At 38.5% G+C, this 15261-nt stretch overlaps 1 protein-coding gene across 2 annotated transcripts in view; it reads right to left on the bottom strand.

Moving 5' to 3' along the window:
- Positions 1–15261, bottom strand: part of GON4L (gon-4 like) — an 89476-nt gene that overhangs the window by 45410 nt on the left and 28805 nt on the right. For both annotated transcript variants that reach the window (XM_007457927.1, XM_007457926.1), the window contains 6 exons: positions 15028–15078; positions 14619–14714; positions 13625–13744; positions 12880–13050; positions 8610–8802; positions 1930–2031 (listed from right to left, as the gene is read on the bottom strand). In XM_007457927.1, the coding sequence (XP_007457989.1) occupies positions 1930–2031; positions 8610–8802; positions 12880–13050; positions 13625–13744; positions 14619–14714; positions 15028–15078 (733 nt within the window). The remainder of the gene's footprint in view (positions 1–1929; positions 2032–8609; positions 8803–12879; positions 13051–13624; positions 13745–14618; positions 14715–15027; positions 15079–15261) is intronic.

Raw genomic sequence — 15261 nt, 5'->3', positions numbered from 1 at the left:
GCCTGTGCTCCGCAAATGGGAGAGGCCACGACAGTGAGAGGCCCGCAAAACAAAAAAAAAAAAAAAAAAAAAAAGAATACAGTATACAAAACACATTATATATAAAATACATGTTAATAACTATTTATTTTATTGGTAAGCCTTCAACAGTAGGCTACTAGTAGTTAAGTTTTCGGGGAGTCAAAACTTCTAGTCGGATTTTCAACTACACTGGGGTTGGGCACCCCTACCCTCTGAGTTGCTCAAGGTCAACTGTATCTATAAACTGAAGAAAGTAACAGACAAACAAGAAGGGAAGGCAAGTGTACACCAGGATGAGAGCTGAAATGCAATCTCCTACTTTTCTGCTTCAAGCAGAAAATGTTTCATGACCAGCACATGACACTGTGGACCATTCGCTCCTTCTTGAAAGACTCTTCCCTTGGTTTCTGAGACACAAGGCTTTGTTGTTTTTTCTCATACCTTCCTAGACCCTCCTTCACAATTTTCTCAAAACCTAAATCCTCAAGCCTTTTCTTTCTACACTTTCTCTCTGATTCCTGGTGCTTTCCTTTCAATGCAACCTTAACTATCATAACATACCAAAATAAATGGAAGATCTTCATAAAGGAAACGGCATTCTAATCTTAAAAACAACATGAAAGATGAAATAAAGCAACAAAACAGAACATAAGTCCTAAAGGATTGTGTTTACATAATTCTCTTTGCACAAAGACTTGCATTATTTAGGTACATAATAAACACTTTTGGATACTTATAAAACTTTCTTCATAACCTCATCAAGAGCCAATGTCTTACCTTCACCATGTTGTGTATACTATTCCAGTACAGGGTCATGCATACACTCAATAAAAATCAACAGTTCCTGAAATATGTTTTCCATCATTGGCAAACTAGCAATGAAATAATTTTAAACAAATGACTCAAGCCAAGTTATTTAATTGTTTTCCATGCCTCCAATCTTGCTCTCTTTACCCACCAAATCAATACATTAAACTGGCATTAAATCAAAGTGATATTTCTAAAATCCAAATCAGTTCCTATTTATTTCCTGCTTTGAGCTCTTTGAGCTTTTTTTTTTTTTTTTTTTTTTTTTTCGGGCCTCTCACTGTCGTGGCCTCTCCCATTTGCGGAGCACAGGCTCCGGACGCGCAGGCTCAGTGGCCATGGCTCACGGGCCCAGCCGCTCCGCGGCATGTGGGATCTTCCCGAAACGGGGCACGAACCCGCGTCTCCTGCATCGGCAGGCGGACTCTCAAGCACTGCGCCACCAGGGAAGCCCTGAGCTCTCCTTTTTGACAGATCAAAAATCAGATCTAAGGTTCTCCATGAACTGAACACTGCTTAACTGTTCTATCACCACTCACTCTTACAACTTAACCAAACTACTTACTATTTTCCAAACACATGTATTGTTTCATAATTCCATGGTTTGCAGAATTCTTCTATTTGCAATATCCCTCTCTGCCCCCATTCACCAAAAATTTCTTATTGCTCCTTCAAAACTAAAATAAAACATCCCATTTTGTGAATCCTTCCCTAACCCATACCATATATTAGGACAGTATAACCCTCTTTTAGGCCACTAGTGTATACACAAACTATTATTATAGCACCTATCACTTGGTACTATAACTGTTTCTGTTTGTATCCCCCTACTAAGCTGACATCCTACAGGCAGAAGCCATGTCTTATTCATTTTGGTACAATCGCTGCCAAATACTCAATACATGACTGTGGGATGTATAAATGAGCAACTGACAGGCTTCCTGAATATATATGTAAATTTAAATAATTATAGAAATAAATGGGTAGAGGAAGCTTAAATGTCTTGAGTGGGCTACAAACTTCAACCTCAAAAATCTGCAAAGTAAACAAAGGTAGATGTGGAGAAGTCAAGACCAGGACTCATAATAAACACAGACTCACTGGTGATTCTTACTGCCCGGTCAGTGCGGAAATCCTCTGTGTCTGGTTCATCCAGGTCTTCCAGGAAATTATATTCTGGATCGTCATCATCATCTGCCTCATCTAGGAAAAAAAATGTTTTAGACACTTATTGCCAACTCTGAACTCATATCTCTAATGAAAATTTAAGATGTTCAGCACCATAAGAATCTACTCCAATAAAGCACATTTATTCTGAAGTTTTTATTTTTATTTTATTTTTTACTTATTTTTTGGCTGCGCCACACGGCTTGCAGGATCTTAGTTCCCTAACCAGGAATTAAACCCAAGCCCTCAGCAATGAAAGCGCAGAGTCCTAACTGCAAGGGAATTCCCTATTCTGAAGTTTTTAAACAACTTATTCTTTTTCTCCTCAGTGTCTGTGCTCAGATCATTTCCCACGGCGGACTCATCTCACCTATTCTCCCCAATTAGCCAAGTTCCTTCCTTCCTTCCTTCAAACAAAACTTAAATTTCTCAAAATGCAGCAAAAGGCTGAAAACTGAACATATAATTTGTCTCAGTAAATCCATTTAGAGTAGTGCATCTCATTAAAATATTTCTGTAAAACTCTTTATACAAAGGCATTGATAGTGAAAAAAGAAATGACCCTAATTCCCAATAATTAGGGAATGACTATAATTATGATGCCTTAGTATAAAATAGTATATACATAGAGAATATAAACATTCTATACATGTTCAACACATTCATGACAAAAGTACAACACAATACACACATAATACTCATAAGCATAAAAATATTATATCCCTATAATAACTCAGAAATAACTAAAAATATACAAAAATAACAAACATTTGTAATGGCAGAGCATAGAAGTATGGGTATTTTTCTCCCTCGCAATTTTCTCTAATGTTGATGCTAGGATGTCTTTTAGATTCCTAACTAAAAATCCTGATGGAGTCAATCAATTATGGATTGTTATATATATATTTTTTAAATAAATTTATTTATTTTTGGCTGCACTGGTTCTTTGTTGCTCTGCAGGCTTTCTCTAGTTGCAGTGAGCGGGGGTTACTCTTAGTTGTGGTACGTGATCTTCTCACTGGTGGCTTCTCTTTGTTGTGGAGCACGGGCTCTAGGTGCGTGGGCTTCAGTAGATGTGGCTCGTGGGCTCTAGAGCGCAGGGTCAGTAGTTGTGGTGCACGGGCTTAGCTGCTCTGCAGCATGGGGGATCTTCCCAGACCAGGGCTCGAACCCATGTACCCTGCATTGGCAGGCAGATTCTTAACCACTGTGCCACCAGGGAAGGCCCTGGATTGTTATATTAAGGTAAAATTTTTCCTGGGACAACTTTAGATCAGCATCGTCTAACAGAATTTTCTGCAAGGTCGGAAATGTTCTACATACGCATTGTACGACAACGGTAGCCACTAGCCACATGAGGCAACTGAGAACTTGAAATGTGGCTAGTGCAACTGAGGAAGTGAATTAAAACAAAAAGCAAAAACAAAGTCTAGAAAATGAGAATAACTAATTCCTTACCGCTATGTAGCCATTACACAGGAGAGGGAGATCTCTATGTATTACAATAGAAAGATGTCTAAATTATATTAAGTGAACGAAGCAAGTTACAGATGCAGGACAATGTGTATAGTATGATTCCTTTCTTGGAAAAAAAGATAAATATGTGCTTGATCAAACACAGAAAATATCTAGAGAGAATTAACAAAGACTGAAGAATGGAACTCTTTCTTTTCTTAATTTTTCATAATAAATATTTTTTATTAAAAATAAAAATATATACACACACTTTTATTTAAAATTTTTGGCTGCACTGAGTCTTCATTGCTGCGTGCGGGCTTTCTCTAGTTGTGGCGAGCGGGTGCTACTCTTCATTGCGATGTGTGGGCTTCTCACTGTGGTAGCTTCTCTTGTTGTGGAGCACAGGCTCTAGGCACGCAGGCTTCAGTAGTTGTGGTGTGTGGGCTCAGTAGTTGTGGCTTGTGGGCTCTAGAGCGCAGGCTCAGTAATTGTGGTGCAGCATGTGGGATCTTCCCGGACCAGGAATTGAACCCATGTCCCCTACACTGGCAGGCTGACTGTTAACCTCTGCACCACCAGGGAAGTCCCATACACACATTTCTGATTCATAATCACTGGAAAATGTACTGATAAAACCCAATCTAACCTGATATTCTTTACTCAACATTTATTGTTTATAATATATAAATCTGCATTGTATATATATATAGCTATTTAAATGTGAAGGCTTTTTCACCCATCTATAGGTTTATCCCCCAATAAAAATGTTTTAAATCCTTAGGAATGGAATCCTGTCTTCGTAATCTCTATAGTACTTTCTATGTAAGTCTCTTTACAGCAGGTTCTTTACAAACGTTGCTGAATAATATAAGTTCTGGGGAAAGCCTATAACATATGGATACTGCACACACGTTTGGACCCCCATCTGTTTAGGTGCAAGAACTACAATAGACAGCTTCTGCCCATACCATACAAATGCGTCAGCCAATATTCTCAGAGAACCCATTTGGCAAACATGTTGAAAAATCATTTAGGAAGGTTTCTTCTGAGTTCTGCTTAGCTTTTAGTACCCTGATTGTGGAACCTGTCCTCTGGGTCTAATTACTCTTTTGACTGATTGACAATGTCAGCATCTACCCAGCTGATCTCAGTTTTGTGTACACCACCCCCCCTCTAGTACAGCCTCTTATTTTTTGCAAATGAGACTCACTTTTAATAATATGCAGAGCAGATGGTACTAGGAACATGTGAAAATAGTTAGCCACGTAATACTACCAAAATAAACCAGCATATGGCTAAAGTTTGGTACTGTGATCTATATCTAGCATCATTTCCTATTTACCAGCACTCACAAAATTCAGCTGGTAGATCTGGGGATCCAAACCTACCCTAGTCATTGGCTCTATGTTCTCTTTTTTAAACCTATCCTAATAAGGAAACAAAAAAATACTGTTTTAAAGAAAGAGTATTTTCACCCTCCCCACTAACCATTATTCCATTTCCTCGATCAACCCTTATCATACTCTTATTTCTCCCAGACCAGTAGTTTCCAACCATTAGGATATATAAGAATTAGATACCTAGATGATAACCATTAGTGATTCTGATTCAGTAGGTATGGAGTGAGGTCCTAGAATCTGTATCTTTTTCTTTTCTTTTTTTTAATTTAATTTTATTTATTTTGGCTGCGTTGTGTCCTTGTTGCAGTATGCGGGCTTCTCATTGTGGTGGCTTCTCTTGTTGCAGAGCATGGGCTCTAGGCACGTGGGCTTCAGTAGTTGTGGCATGCAGGCTCAGTAGTTGTGGCGCATGGGCTTAGTTGCTCTGCAGCATGTGGGATCTTCCTGGACCAGGGCTCAAACCCACGTCCCCTGCCTTGGCAGGTGGATTCTTAACCCCTCCACCACCAGGGAAGTCCCTGGAATCTGTATCTTAACACCATCCGACAAATACATCCCTACACTCCCTGATTCTGATTCAAATTCTAGGGACAAATTATGAGAAACACCACCCAGACTCCCCAAATCCTGACAGCCAACTCTGTCTGGCCTTTCCTCCTCAAGAGCCAGCATCTCAGCTCTTTCAACCAAGGTGATAACAAGCAGGGCACCAAAGCTGCTGTCCTAATAAAGCCATGAAAACCTGACTTAATTACTATCAATATTTTGTCTTAGCTTAGGTCTAAGGACAAAATGCAGAGCTTGCTTATGAAGTGTCACATGCATTTAAAAAATGCTTTAATGTCCCCTGAGACTTCTTTGATTGAGATATGTTCCTAGAATATTAAACTGGTTTCTAATCCTAGCAGTATAACAAATTGATTCTATAACACAGAGCAACACAATGAATTTATCTGACACTTTTACAAAATGGATAGAATTATCTTTGTCCCTGTTCACTCCTTTCTGCAGATATTTTTGAGCCTTGGTATCTTGGACCCTGAATGCACTGATAGAAAAAGGAAGTGTCAATAAATGAACTTCAAGAGAATAATAAATCCCTCAAAAGAGTGACATTAAAAAACTTCAAGTATGTAGATATGGACATTTTTCTGGGGAGTGGCTGCACAGCTTTCATCAGATTCTCAGAGGGATAAGGGATGGAAAAAGCTAGCAGCTTAGACTCCTATCAGAAGACTAATGTGATAATACATCAGTTGTTGATTATTAAGGAACTGACTCTCCAGTTAATATGTCAATGACTCAGCTGCAAATTTCATCCTTTTCTCCTTCATGCAAGTTTGTGCATTTCGTTGCTTATTACCACTTCTGCTATAGAAGGCGGGTGGAGAAGAACAAAAATGCTAAAATTCAAACCAATTTGCTTCTTGTTACCTGTCTTTTCTAAATGTTTAGGGAATTTAAATTTAGGACTAAAATTCTTCCTAGTGCCACATTAACGTGGAAAACTAAAAGGTAACGTCATATTTGAAAACTCTCACGAGAGGCACATCAAACTAGTATCAGTGATCCCTCTGCGGCATGAAACTGTCATCATGAGGAAAGGCTTTAACAGTTTTCTTTACACAATATTTGATTTCTTTATTCCAAGCACGTATTACCCTTATGGTTATAATACAGAATATAAGAGAAAACTCTGGGGAGCATATATTCTACAGAACCTAAATACATATTATCTCAGTGTCACTTCTACCCACCAGATTCCTCTCTTGTCACTGTTGTCAAATATCTTTCAAAGGTCCATCTCAATTACCACCTTTTTCATGTTGCTATCTCTGGTCATGCTAAACAATAATTCTCTCTCTTCTAAAACCTTAGAACAGAGTTTATGCCTCTTTTATGGTGCATCTGAGTTCATTCAACTTCATTAATCTGAAATGTATCATGCATTTAACAATGGACCAGGCACCATTCATACATTTTTACTCCCTAACAAAATGATCATTTTCCTCTCATAGAACCTAACACACTGCCTTGTAAAAGAAAGTACTCAATACCAAATGCCAAATTATGTGCAATATAGTTATTAATAGCTTTATAAGGTAAATATGAGAACTTACTTTCTTTCATTCACTTATCCTAATTTATTCCTGGCCTTACCTACCCAAATATTTACTCAGTCTATTTCCATACAAGCTATATGTTCTCTTATTTATCTTAAAGCATTATCCTTTCAACACAAAAATCTTACAGTAGTTGTTCTTAGAAGACAGGGAAAAGAATAAAGATATGCTCTGTAAGTTGTCTGTAATTAAGTTTGATAGGACATCATGTGATCCAGAAATAGGAGCAATGAATTTGGCTACGGATTAAAGTGAGATAGTGAATGACTGTTCACATAAAAATGCAATTAAGGGGCTTCCCTGGTGGCGCAGTGGTTGAGAGTCCGCCTGCCGATGCAGGGGACACGGGTTCGTGCCCCGTTCCGGGAAGATCCCACATGCTGCAGAGCAGCTGGGCCCATGAGCCATGGCCGCTGCACGTCCGCAGCCTGTGCTCCACAACGGGAGGGACCACGACAGTGACAGGCCCGTGTACCGCAAAAAAAAAAAAAAAAAAAATGGAAGTAAGACTTTGGTTCAGTTATACACATTTTTAAAAAAGTGTGAATCTTCCACAACACAACCAGTATAAATATCCTGGTCACTCTCCATTGAAAAGAGTTAAAAGGAAACAACAATAGTAACAAAATTGCCCTGATTTCATGAAAAGAATGTGACCTCACCTGGAATCACTACAAACTAAATCAACCTCTCATTTCCTCTAAATTTACAGAAACACTGCACAAAATGATGCATGGTAACTGACTTTCATTATAGTACGCTTAAAAAAAAAACCCACCAAAGACAATTTTAACAATGTATTGTTTTAAAGTAAGAATTTTACTTATATTCTAAAACAAATAAGGGTTGCAGCAGGGATTCTTACACCATGTATGACTGTAGTCAACATTGTTTCTGTCTGATCAATTCTCCTTCCCTGCTTCTGGAAACACTATCACTTCTTTTGGGTAACTGCTTACTCCAACCCCGTTGTTTACAAGGTGCTGCCAATCACAGGACTCCATGCTGAAACAGTCTCCCTATCAAAGCCATGCAATACCAAGACAGTGGGCATGTGATCAAACCCAACCAATCAGTTGTTCCTCTGGAGTTTTCAAACTGGAGCCTGTAGGAGAGAGTTGTTCTGATGTGGGGACAAACCAAGAAGTGAATGATGTGCTTATGATCACAGTTCCAGCCTTGTAGAAAAAAACAGGTTTGAGAATGGAGTTGACTGACAAAAAGTAGAGATAACAGCTGTTGAGAGGGAAAGTGGGTCTCAATTCCACTGTAGGTTTTTCTGCCCTTCCCAAAGTCTGGTTTCATTCAGCAAGTTGAGAGTTAGGATTCTCAACTACAGCAAGTTGAGAGTTAGGATTCTTTCACCTGCATCAGGAAGAACCTTAACTAACATGACAGTCTTCGAGTGAGTCAATGCACTCTCGTGAAATCATATATAAAATTATATGTACGTTTATGTTTCAGGGGAGGAATCTTAGCATTCTAAAGATTCCCCAAAAGACTCTTTAACAAAATAAAAAAGGGGGGAGTGGAATTTAACCAAAAACACCCCTTTCTTTAAGCTTTTAACTAATGAAAATTTTACCAGAGACTATGGACAGAGTAGATATTAAATGCAAACAAAACCACTTACCTTCATTCCCCACATCATCGTTCATAAGTCCCCCCAGCCACATCTTCCAATCCTCATCATCTGCTGTATTGGGGTCATACATGTCTGGGGTGATGTCTGGAGCTCGGAGCTCTGCCTCTAGTTGCCCCAGGGGAACATCTTTCAGAGGCATCTTAGAGCGAGTTCGGAATGCAATGAGGCTGTCATCCATGGGCTAGCCAATGGAGAAGGAAATAAAAACATATCACTGAATGCCCAATGCTTTCAATTTCTCCAAGCTTCATCATATCCTGTGTTTCTCTTCTTAGCTTAAAACACAAGGTCTCTTCTCTAAACTACATGAATTTATTATTCTTTGTCTGAGAAACTTTAAGGATAATGACATCAAATTTTTTTTTTTGTAGGAGCCAACATCTTTTTTTTTTTAAGGTTATACTCCATTTATAGTTCTTATAAAATGTTGGCTTTATTCCCCTTGTTGTACAATATATCCTTGCACCTTATAATGATATCAGTTTTATTTATTTATTTATTTTTTGCGGTACGTGGGCCGCTCACTGTTGTGGCCTTTCTCGTTGCGGAGCACAGGCTCCAGATGCGCAGGCTCAGCGGCCATGGCTCACGGGCCCAGCCACTTCGCAGCATGTGGGATCTTCCCGGACCGGGGCACAAACCTGTGTCCCCTGCATCGGCAGGCGGACTCTTAACCACTGCGCCACCAGGGAAGCCCTGATATCAGTTTTAAAACCAACATTTCAGGGACTTCCCTGGTGGTGCACTGGTTAAGAATCTGCCTGCAAATGCAGGGGACACGGGTTCGAGCCCTGGCCTGGGAAGATCCCACATGCTATGGAGCAACTGGGCCCGTGAGCCCCAACTACTGAGCCTGCGTGTCTGGAGCCTGTGCTCCGCAACAAGAGAGGCCGAGATAGTGAGAGGCCCGCGCACCGCGATGAAGAGTGGCCCCCGCTTGCCGCAACTAGAGAAAGCCCTAGCACAGAAACGAAGACCCAACACAGCCAAAAATAAATAAATAAATAAATTTATTAAAAAAAAAAAAAAAACCCAACATTTCAGGAACATTTATAAGAGCTTTATTAAGATATAATTTACACACCATAAAACTCACTCTTTTAAAGTGTATAACTGAGTGGATCTTACTATATTCACAGAGTTGTGTGACCATCACCACTATCTAATTCCAAAACATTTTCATCACCCCAAAAAGAAAAGCCATTTCCCTTAGTGGTAGCTCCCCATTCTTCCCTGATCCCAGTCTCTGATACCCACTAATCTTTCTGTCTCTATGGATTTGCTTATGCTGGACATTTTATATAAAAGGAATCATAGGGACGTCCCTGGTGGTCCAGTGGGTAAGACGCCACGCTCCCAACGCAGGGGGCCTGGGTTCGATCGCTGGTTGGGGAACTAGATCCCACACGTGTGCTGCAACTAAGAATTCACATACCGCAACTAAGAGTCTGCATGCCACAACTAAGAAGTCTGCATGCCACAACTAAGAAGTCCACATGCCGCAACTAAGAGTCCACATGCCGCAACTAAGAAGTCTGCATGCCACAATTAAAAAGATCCTATACGCCACAATGAAGATCCGGCACAGCCAAAATAAATAAATAAATAAATATTTTTAAAAATAAATAAAAGGAATAATACAATATGTGGCCTTTTGTCTCTGGCTTCTTTCACTTCTCATGTTTTCAAAGTTCATCCATTTTGTAGCATGTATCAGTACTCATTCCTTTTTTTTTTGTAATAAAATTTATTTACTCTATTTTATTTTTGGCTGCGTTGGGTCTTCGTTGCTGCGAGCGGACTTCTCACTGCAGTGGCTTCTCTCACTGCAGAGCCCAGGCTCTAGGCGTGCGTGCTTCAATTGTGGCTCGCGGGCTCCAGAGCGCAGGCTCAGTAGTAGTAGCGCACAGGCTTAGTTGCTCCATGGCATGTGGGATCCCGGACCAGGGCTCAAACCCGTGTCCCCTGCATTGGCAGATGGATTCTTAACCACTGCATCACCAGGAAAGCTCCTCATTCGTTTTTATTAAGAAAAAAGGAAATGAATAATGTCTATTCATACTCTTTGTCCATTTTTTAATTCGGTTGTCTTTTTATTGTTGACTTATAAGAGTTCATTATATATTACAGATACAAGACCCTTATCAGATATGTGATTTGCAATTATTTTCTCCCACTTTCTGGGTTGTCTCCACTTTTTTGATGTATCCTCTGAGACACAAAAGTTTTTAATTGTGACGAGGTCCAATGTACCTATTCTTTTTGTCATTTGTGCTTTTGGTATTGTATTAAGAAACCACTGCCTAATCAAAGGTCACAAAGATTTACTCTATGTTTTGTTCTAAGAGTTCTATAATTTTAGCCGTTACATTTAAGTCAATAATCTATTTTGAGTTAACTTTTGAGTGTGGTGTGAGGTAAGGGTCTAACTTTATACTCTTGCATGTGGATTTCCAGTTGTCACAGCACCATTTGTTGAAAGACTATTCTTTTCCCATTAATTGGTCTTGGAACACTTGTCAAAGATCAACTGACCATAAATTTAAGAGTTTATTTCTAGACTCTCAGTTTTGTTCTACTGATCTGTATGTCTATTCCTTTTTTTTTTCTCAAAAGATACTTTAAGAGAAGTATCTTTTTTTTATTTTTACTTTTTAAAATATTTATTTATTTATTTGGCTGCTTCGGGTCTTAGTTGCGGCACACAGGATCTTTTGTGTGGCATGAGGGCTTCTCTCTAGTTGTGGCGTGCAGGCTCCAGAGCGTGCAGCCAGTTGCACGCGGCCAAGGGGAAGGATAAGCTGGGACGAAGTGAGAGAGTAGCATTAACATATATACACTACAAAATGTAAAATGGACAGCTAGTGGGAAGTAGCTACACAGCACAGGGAGATCAGCCCAGTGCTTTGTGCCCACCTAGAGGGGTGGGATAGGGAGGGTGGGAGGGAGACGCAAGAGGGAGAGGATATGGGGATATATGTATACATGTAGCTGATTCACTTTGTTACACATGAGAAACTAACACAATATTGTAAAGCAATTATACTCCAATAAAGATGTTTAAAAAAATAATAATAACTGGCTGGGACTTCCGGGGCTGTCCAGTGGTTAAGACTCCACGCTTCTAATCAGGGGGTGCGGGTTTGATCCCTGGTCAGGGAACTAGGATCCTACATGCCGCGCAGCAAAGCCAAAAGAAAAATAAATAAATAAAAATTTAAATAAAAAAAAAAAAGAACTGTCTAATGATGGAATTTAGAAAGTCATCATTTGACAGTAACCATAGTAATAATGACTGTTTCAATCAAGAACAAGCAATGGATGTTAAAATTAGTGGGTGAAAAGATATTTTGCCTCAAAGATACATATTAATTTAAAAATGGAAAAATAATAATTTTACAGCGAGGAAAACAAGCAGACACCACCTTAACCATGTGATCAAATTTAACATGACGGAATTTATGTGCCTCCTGATATGATGCACTAAAAAGGACATATTACTTTTGTGATATTTGTGCCAAAAGTGCATAACCTGAATCTAATTATGAGGAAGTATCAGAAAAGTCAAAATTGAGGAACATTCTGTAAAATAATTGCTCTATAAGGTTAAAAAATGTCAAGGTTATGAAACTTTGAGAAACTGTTCCCAATAAAAGGAGTCTAAGAGAAAAGACGACTAAATACAACATGTAATCCTAGACTGGATCCTGGATCACAAAAAAAAAATCATTTTTCTTTTGCTTTATATAAAAGATATTATTGGGACAATTGGCGAAATCCAAATAAGGATTTTAATAGACTATTAATATTATATATCCTTATTTTCATAATCAAATGTCCTCATCTGTAGGAAAAATACACTAAGATATTTAGGGGTAAAAGCGCATCATGACTGCAACACACTCTAAAGCAATTCAGGAAAAAATAAATGTGTACAGAGAGAGAGAAAGAAGGAGAAAATGATAAAGCAATTGTGGTAAAGGTTAATATTTGAGGAATCTGGCTGAAGGTTTTTCCTATGTTCCACATTTTAAAATGCTCTCTGTCACATACCTTATTTCCTCCTTAGGAACTGCCATTCTCACTTAATTCTCACTTACAATAAAATAGCACAAACTAAATAGAGTACCAAAGACCTATAATTTCATGACTGTTACTAACTGTATCAAAATTTAATATCTTCCCTTCTCCCTTCCCAATCTGAGCAATGACTAAATTATTCCATTTGACTTTTTCAGCAATTTAGAGTTATGTTTACCTGGAAAGAATCCATGCAGACTGGACTGGAAGCCAGCTCCTCATCTACCGCATGCAACTTCTCCATGAAAGTACTATCCTTGGTCTGTTTGGGCTTTGGTGGGGGCGGAGGCCCCATGGGCACTACCTCAGCACTGATGTGCCTAATGGCAGGTGTGGTGACTTTCTCAGCCTGATTAAAAGGGGCAAGTATGTTAAAAATTAAAGGGAGGAAGGGAAGAGAAAAAAAAAAAGCGGGAGGAGAGAAGCATGTCTTTTGTATGCTAGCAATCTTTCTCTTCCCATCTAGATAGAGGTACATAAAAACAAAGGCACTGTCAAGTACATTAATCTAATTAGGTTTCATCCTATTTCCAATGAAGCCAACAGGATGCTACTTAGGTTATCAAAAGCGGGGAAATACAATAAAAATGGCTTTAGAACAATATTAGAAAACACATACAAGAAAGAGAAGGGTAGAAGGAAAGAAACTCTGCCAGTCACTCACATTTGGCCCCTTAATAAGAACTCTCCCTGTCACTGAGTTCCAGTTTTCTCTTAACTGTTCACTGACTTAAGGGAAGTTGAAATTCAGTTACAACTAGTCACAAATACCAGGAAGATAATGGCATGATTACTGATCTTGAATCATGTTTGGCAAAGGGTGACAGCTTAGAATCACCATGGATAAATGATCTATTCATACAGTTAGATAATCTACTCATAGACCATCTGTAATTTATCTTGCTAGTATGATGTAGATTTACCTCTGATAATATGCCACTCTCCTCATCTGTTTCAGTCATCTCAGAAGACTGCCTCAATCTGGATTTCTTTGCCCCACGTGGAGACGAAGCAGTGCTTTCAACATCACTTTCCAATAAACTCTACAAAACAAATTCAGTTCACTTTCATATGTATGCCCCTACCTCATTCCACTGAGTTTGAAGTACCTCAATAGAATGAATCACAAAATATCAATCACTGAATTAGAGTAAGAGAATAAAATTTAAATAAAAGCTTAATTTGCTGAAGGTAGGAACAGGGATCAGATCTCTATCCTCGTCAGCATTGTAAACTCTGTAAAACTGTAAGGCATTGATTTAAAATCCTTTAACAAACAAGTCAAAGAACAAATTAAGAAATAGAATATTACATTAACTATGAAAATGAATGAACTATAGCTACAAGCAACAGCATAAATGAATCTCAAATGACTTGTGTTGAACCAAAAAAAAAAAAAAAAAGCCACACAAAAGAACAGACTATGGTTCCATTTACCTAAGGTTCAGAAACAGTAAAAAATTGAACACAATGTGTAGAGCTGCATATTTAGGTGATATAAGTAGAAAGATAAGCAAGGAAGTAATTACCAAAAAGTCAAGATAGTGGCTGTCTATAGGGGAAGAAAAGTGACTGTGATAAGAGATGTCTGGCAATGTTATACTTAATGACTTTAAGGAAGTTTCATAAGGATTAGCTTTATAGTTATTTAAGCTGTATATTTTAATTTTTATCCTATGCACAGTTCTGCATGTTATATGTGTGTTATATTTCATAATACAAGACACGAAAAAATCAAGGGAGCATGAAGAGGAGTCACAGTCTTAGATTTATGCAAAGAAATGAGTAGAAAAAAGAACTGTGTTTCAACACTCTGTATAGAACAAGTGATATTACTAAGGAAGCAAAGTACATCCTGCCTTGTGGAGCCAAATTTTTTCTCTACTACCAACTAACACCACACAGGTAACCACTGACCTCTTCAGCAGTCTCATCTTCTTCTTCATCATCGGGCTGGTACTCTTCATCTGAGGAATCATCGTCTTCAAGGTGGATATCCACAAACTGAGGAGGCTACGTAAGTACAATTATAGAAAAAAATAAGTAACAGAAAACAAGAATCATATGTATTTGGGAAATAAAGGGAAGAAAGCAGAGCAGGAAAAAAAAAATCCTAAGAGCACAACAAGCAGCTAAAGCAAGTAATAAGAGGCAGGAGTTAAAAAGATTTCTAGCATGAGAGTCAAACCTAAGACTAATGAAATGGAAAAAAACAAACCTGGAATTTAAATAAATACATAGGTCCAAAAAAGTTAACAAATAGAAGCATTTCGAAACTGATGAAGTCTTTCTGGAAAAGAATAAGAATTACCTCTTCCAAGTTTACCTTAATTTCATTGGCCTTCTTAATTGGTGAAATATTCCACGTTGGAATTACCTACCAACAAAGAATATAAACAGTTAAGTTCCCTTAATTAAAATAGACTGTTTTTCATTTTTACTTCTTCTTTACCATCACAAGGAGCCATCAGACTAACATGTAGCTGCAGTGATGTAGGGGTACTGATCTACATTGTCAAATATTTGTCAGAGCTTGGCAGAAGAAAAGGAGAGATGAATC

Source organism: Lipotes vexillifer, unplaced genomic scaffold (assembly GCF_000442215.2).
Source record: "Lipotes vexillifer unplaced genomic scaffold, Lipotes_vexillifer_v1.1 scaffold238, whole genome shotgun sequence".
NCBI classification, from domain to species: domain Eukaryota; kingdom Metazoa; phylum Chordata; class Mammalia; order Artiodactyla; family Lipotidae; genus Lipotes; species Lipotes vexillifer.
Note: the sequence above shows the minus strand (reverse complement) of the source record. Positions and strands in the feature narration are given on the sequence as shown.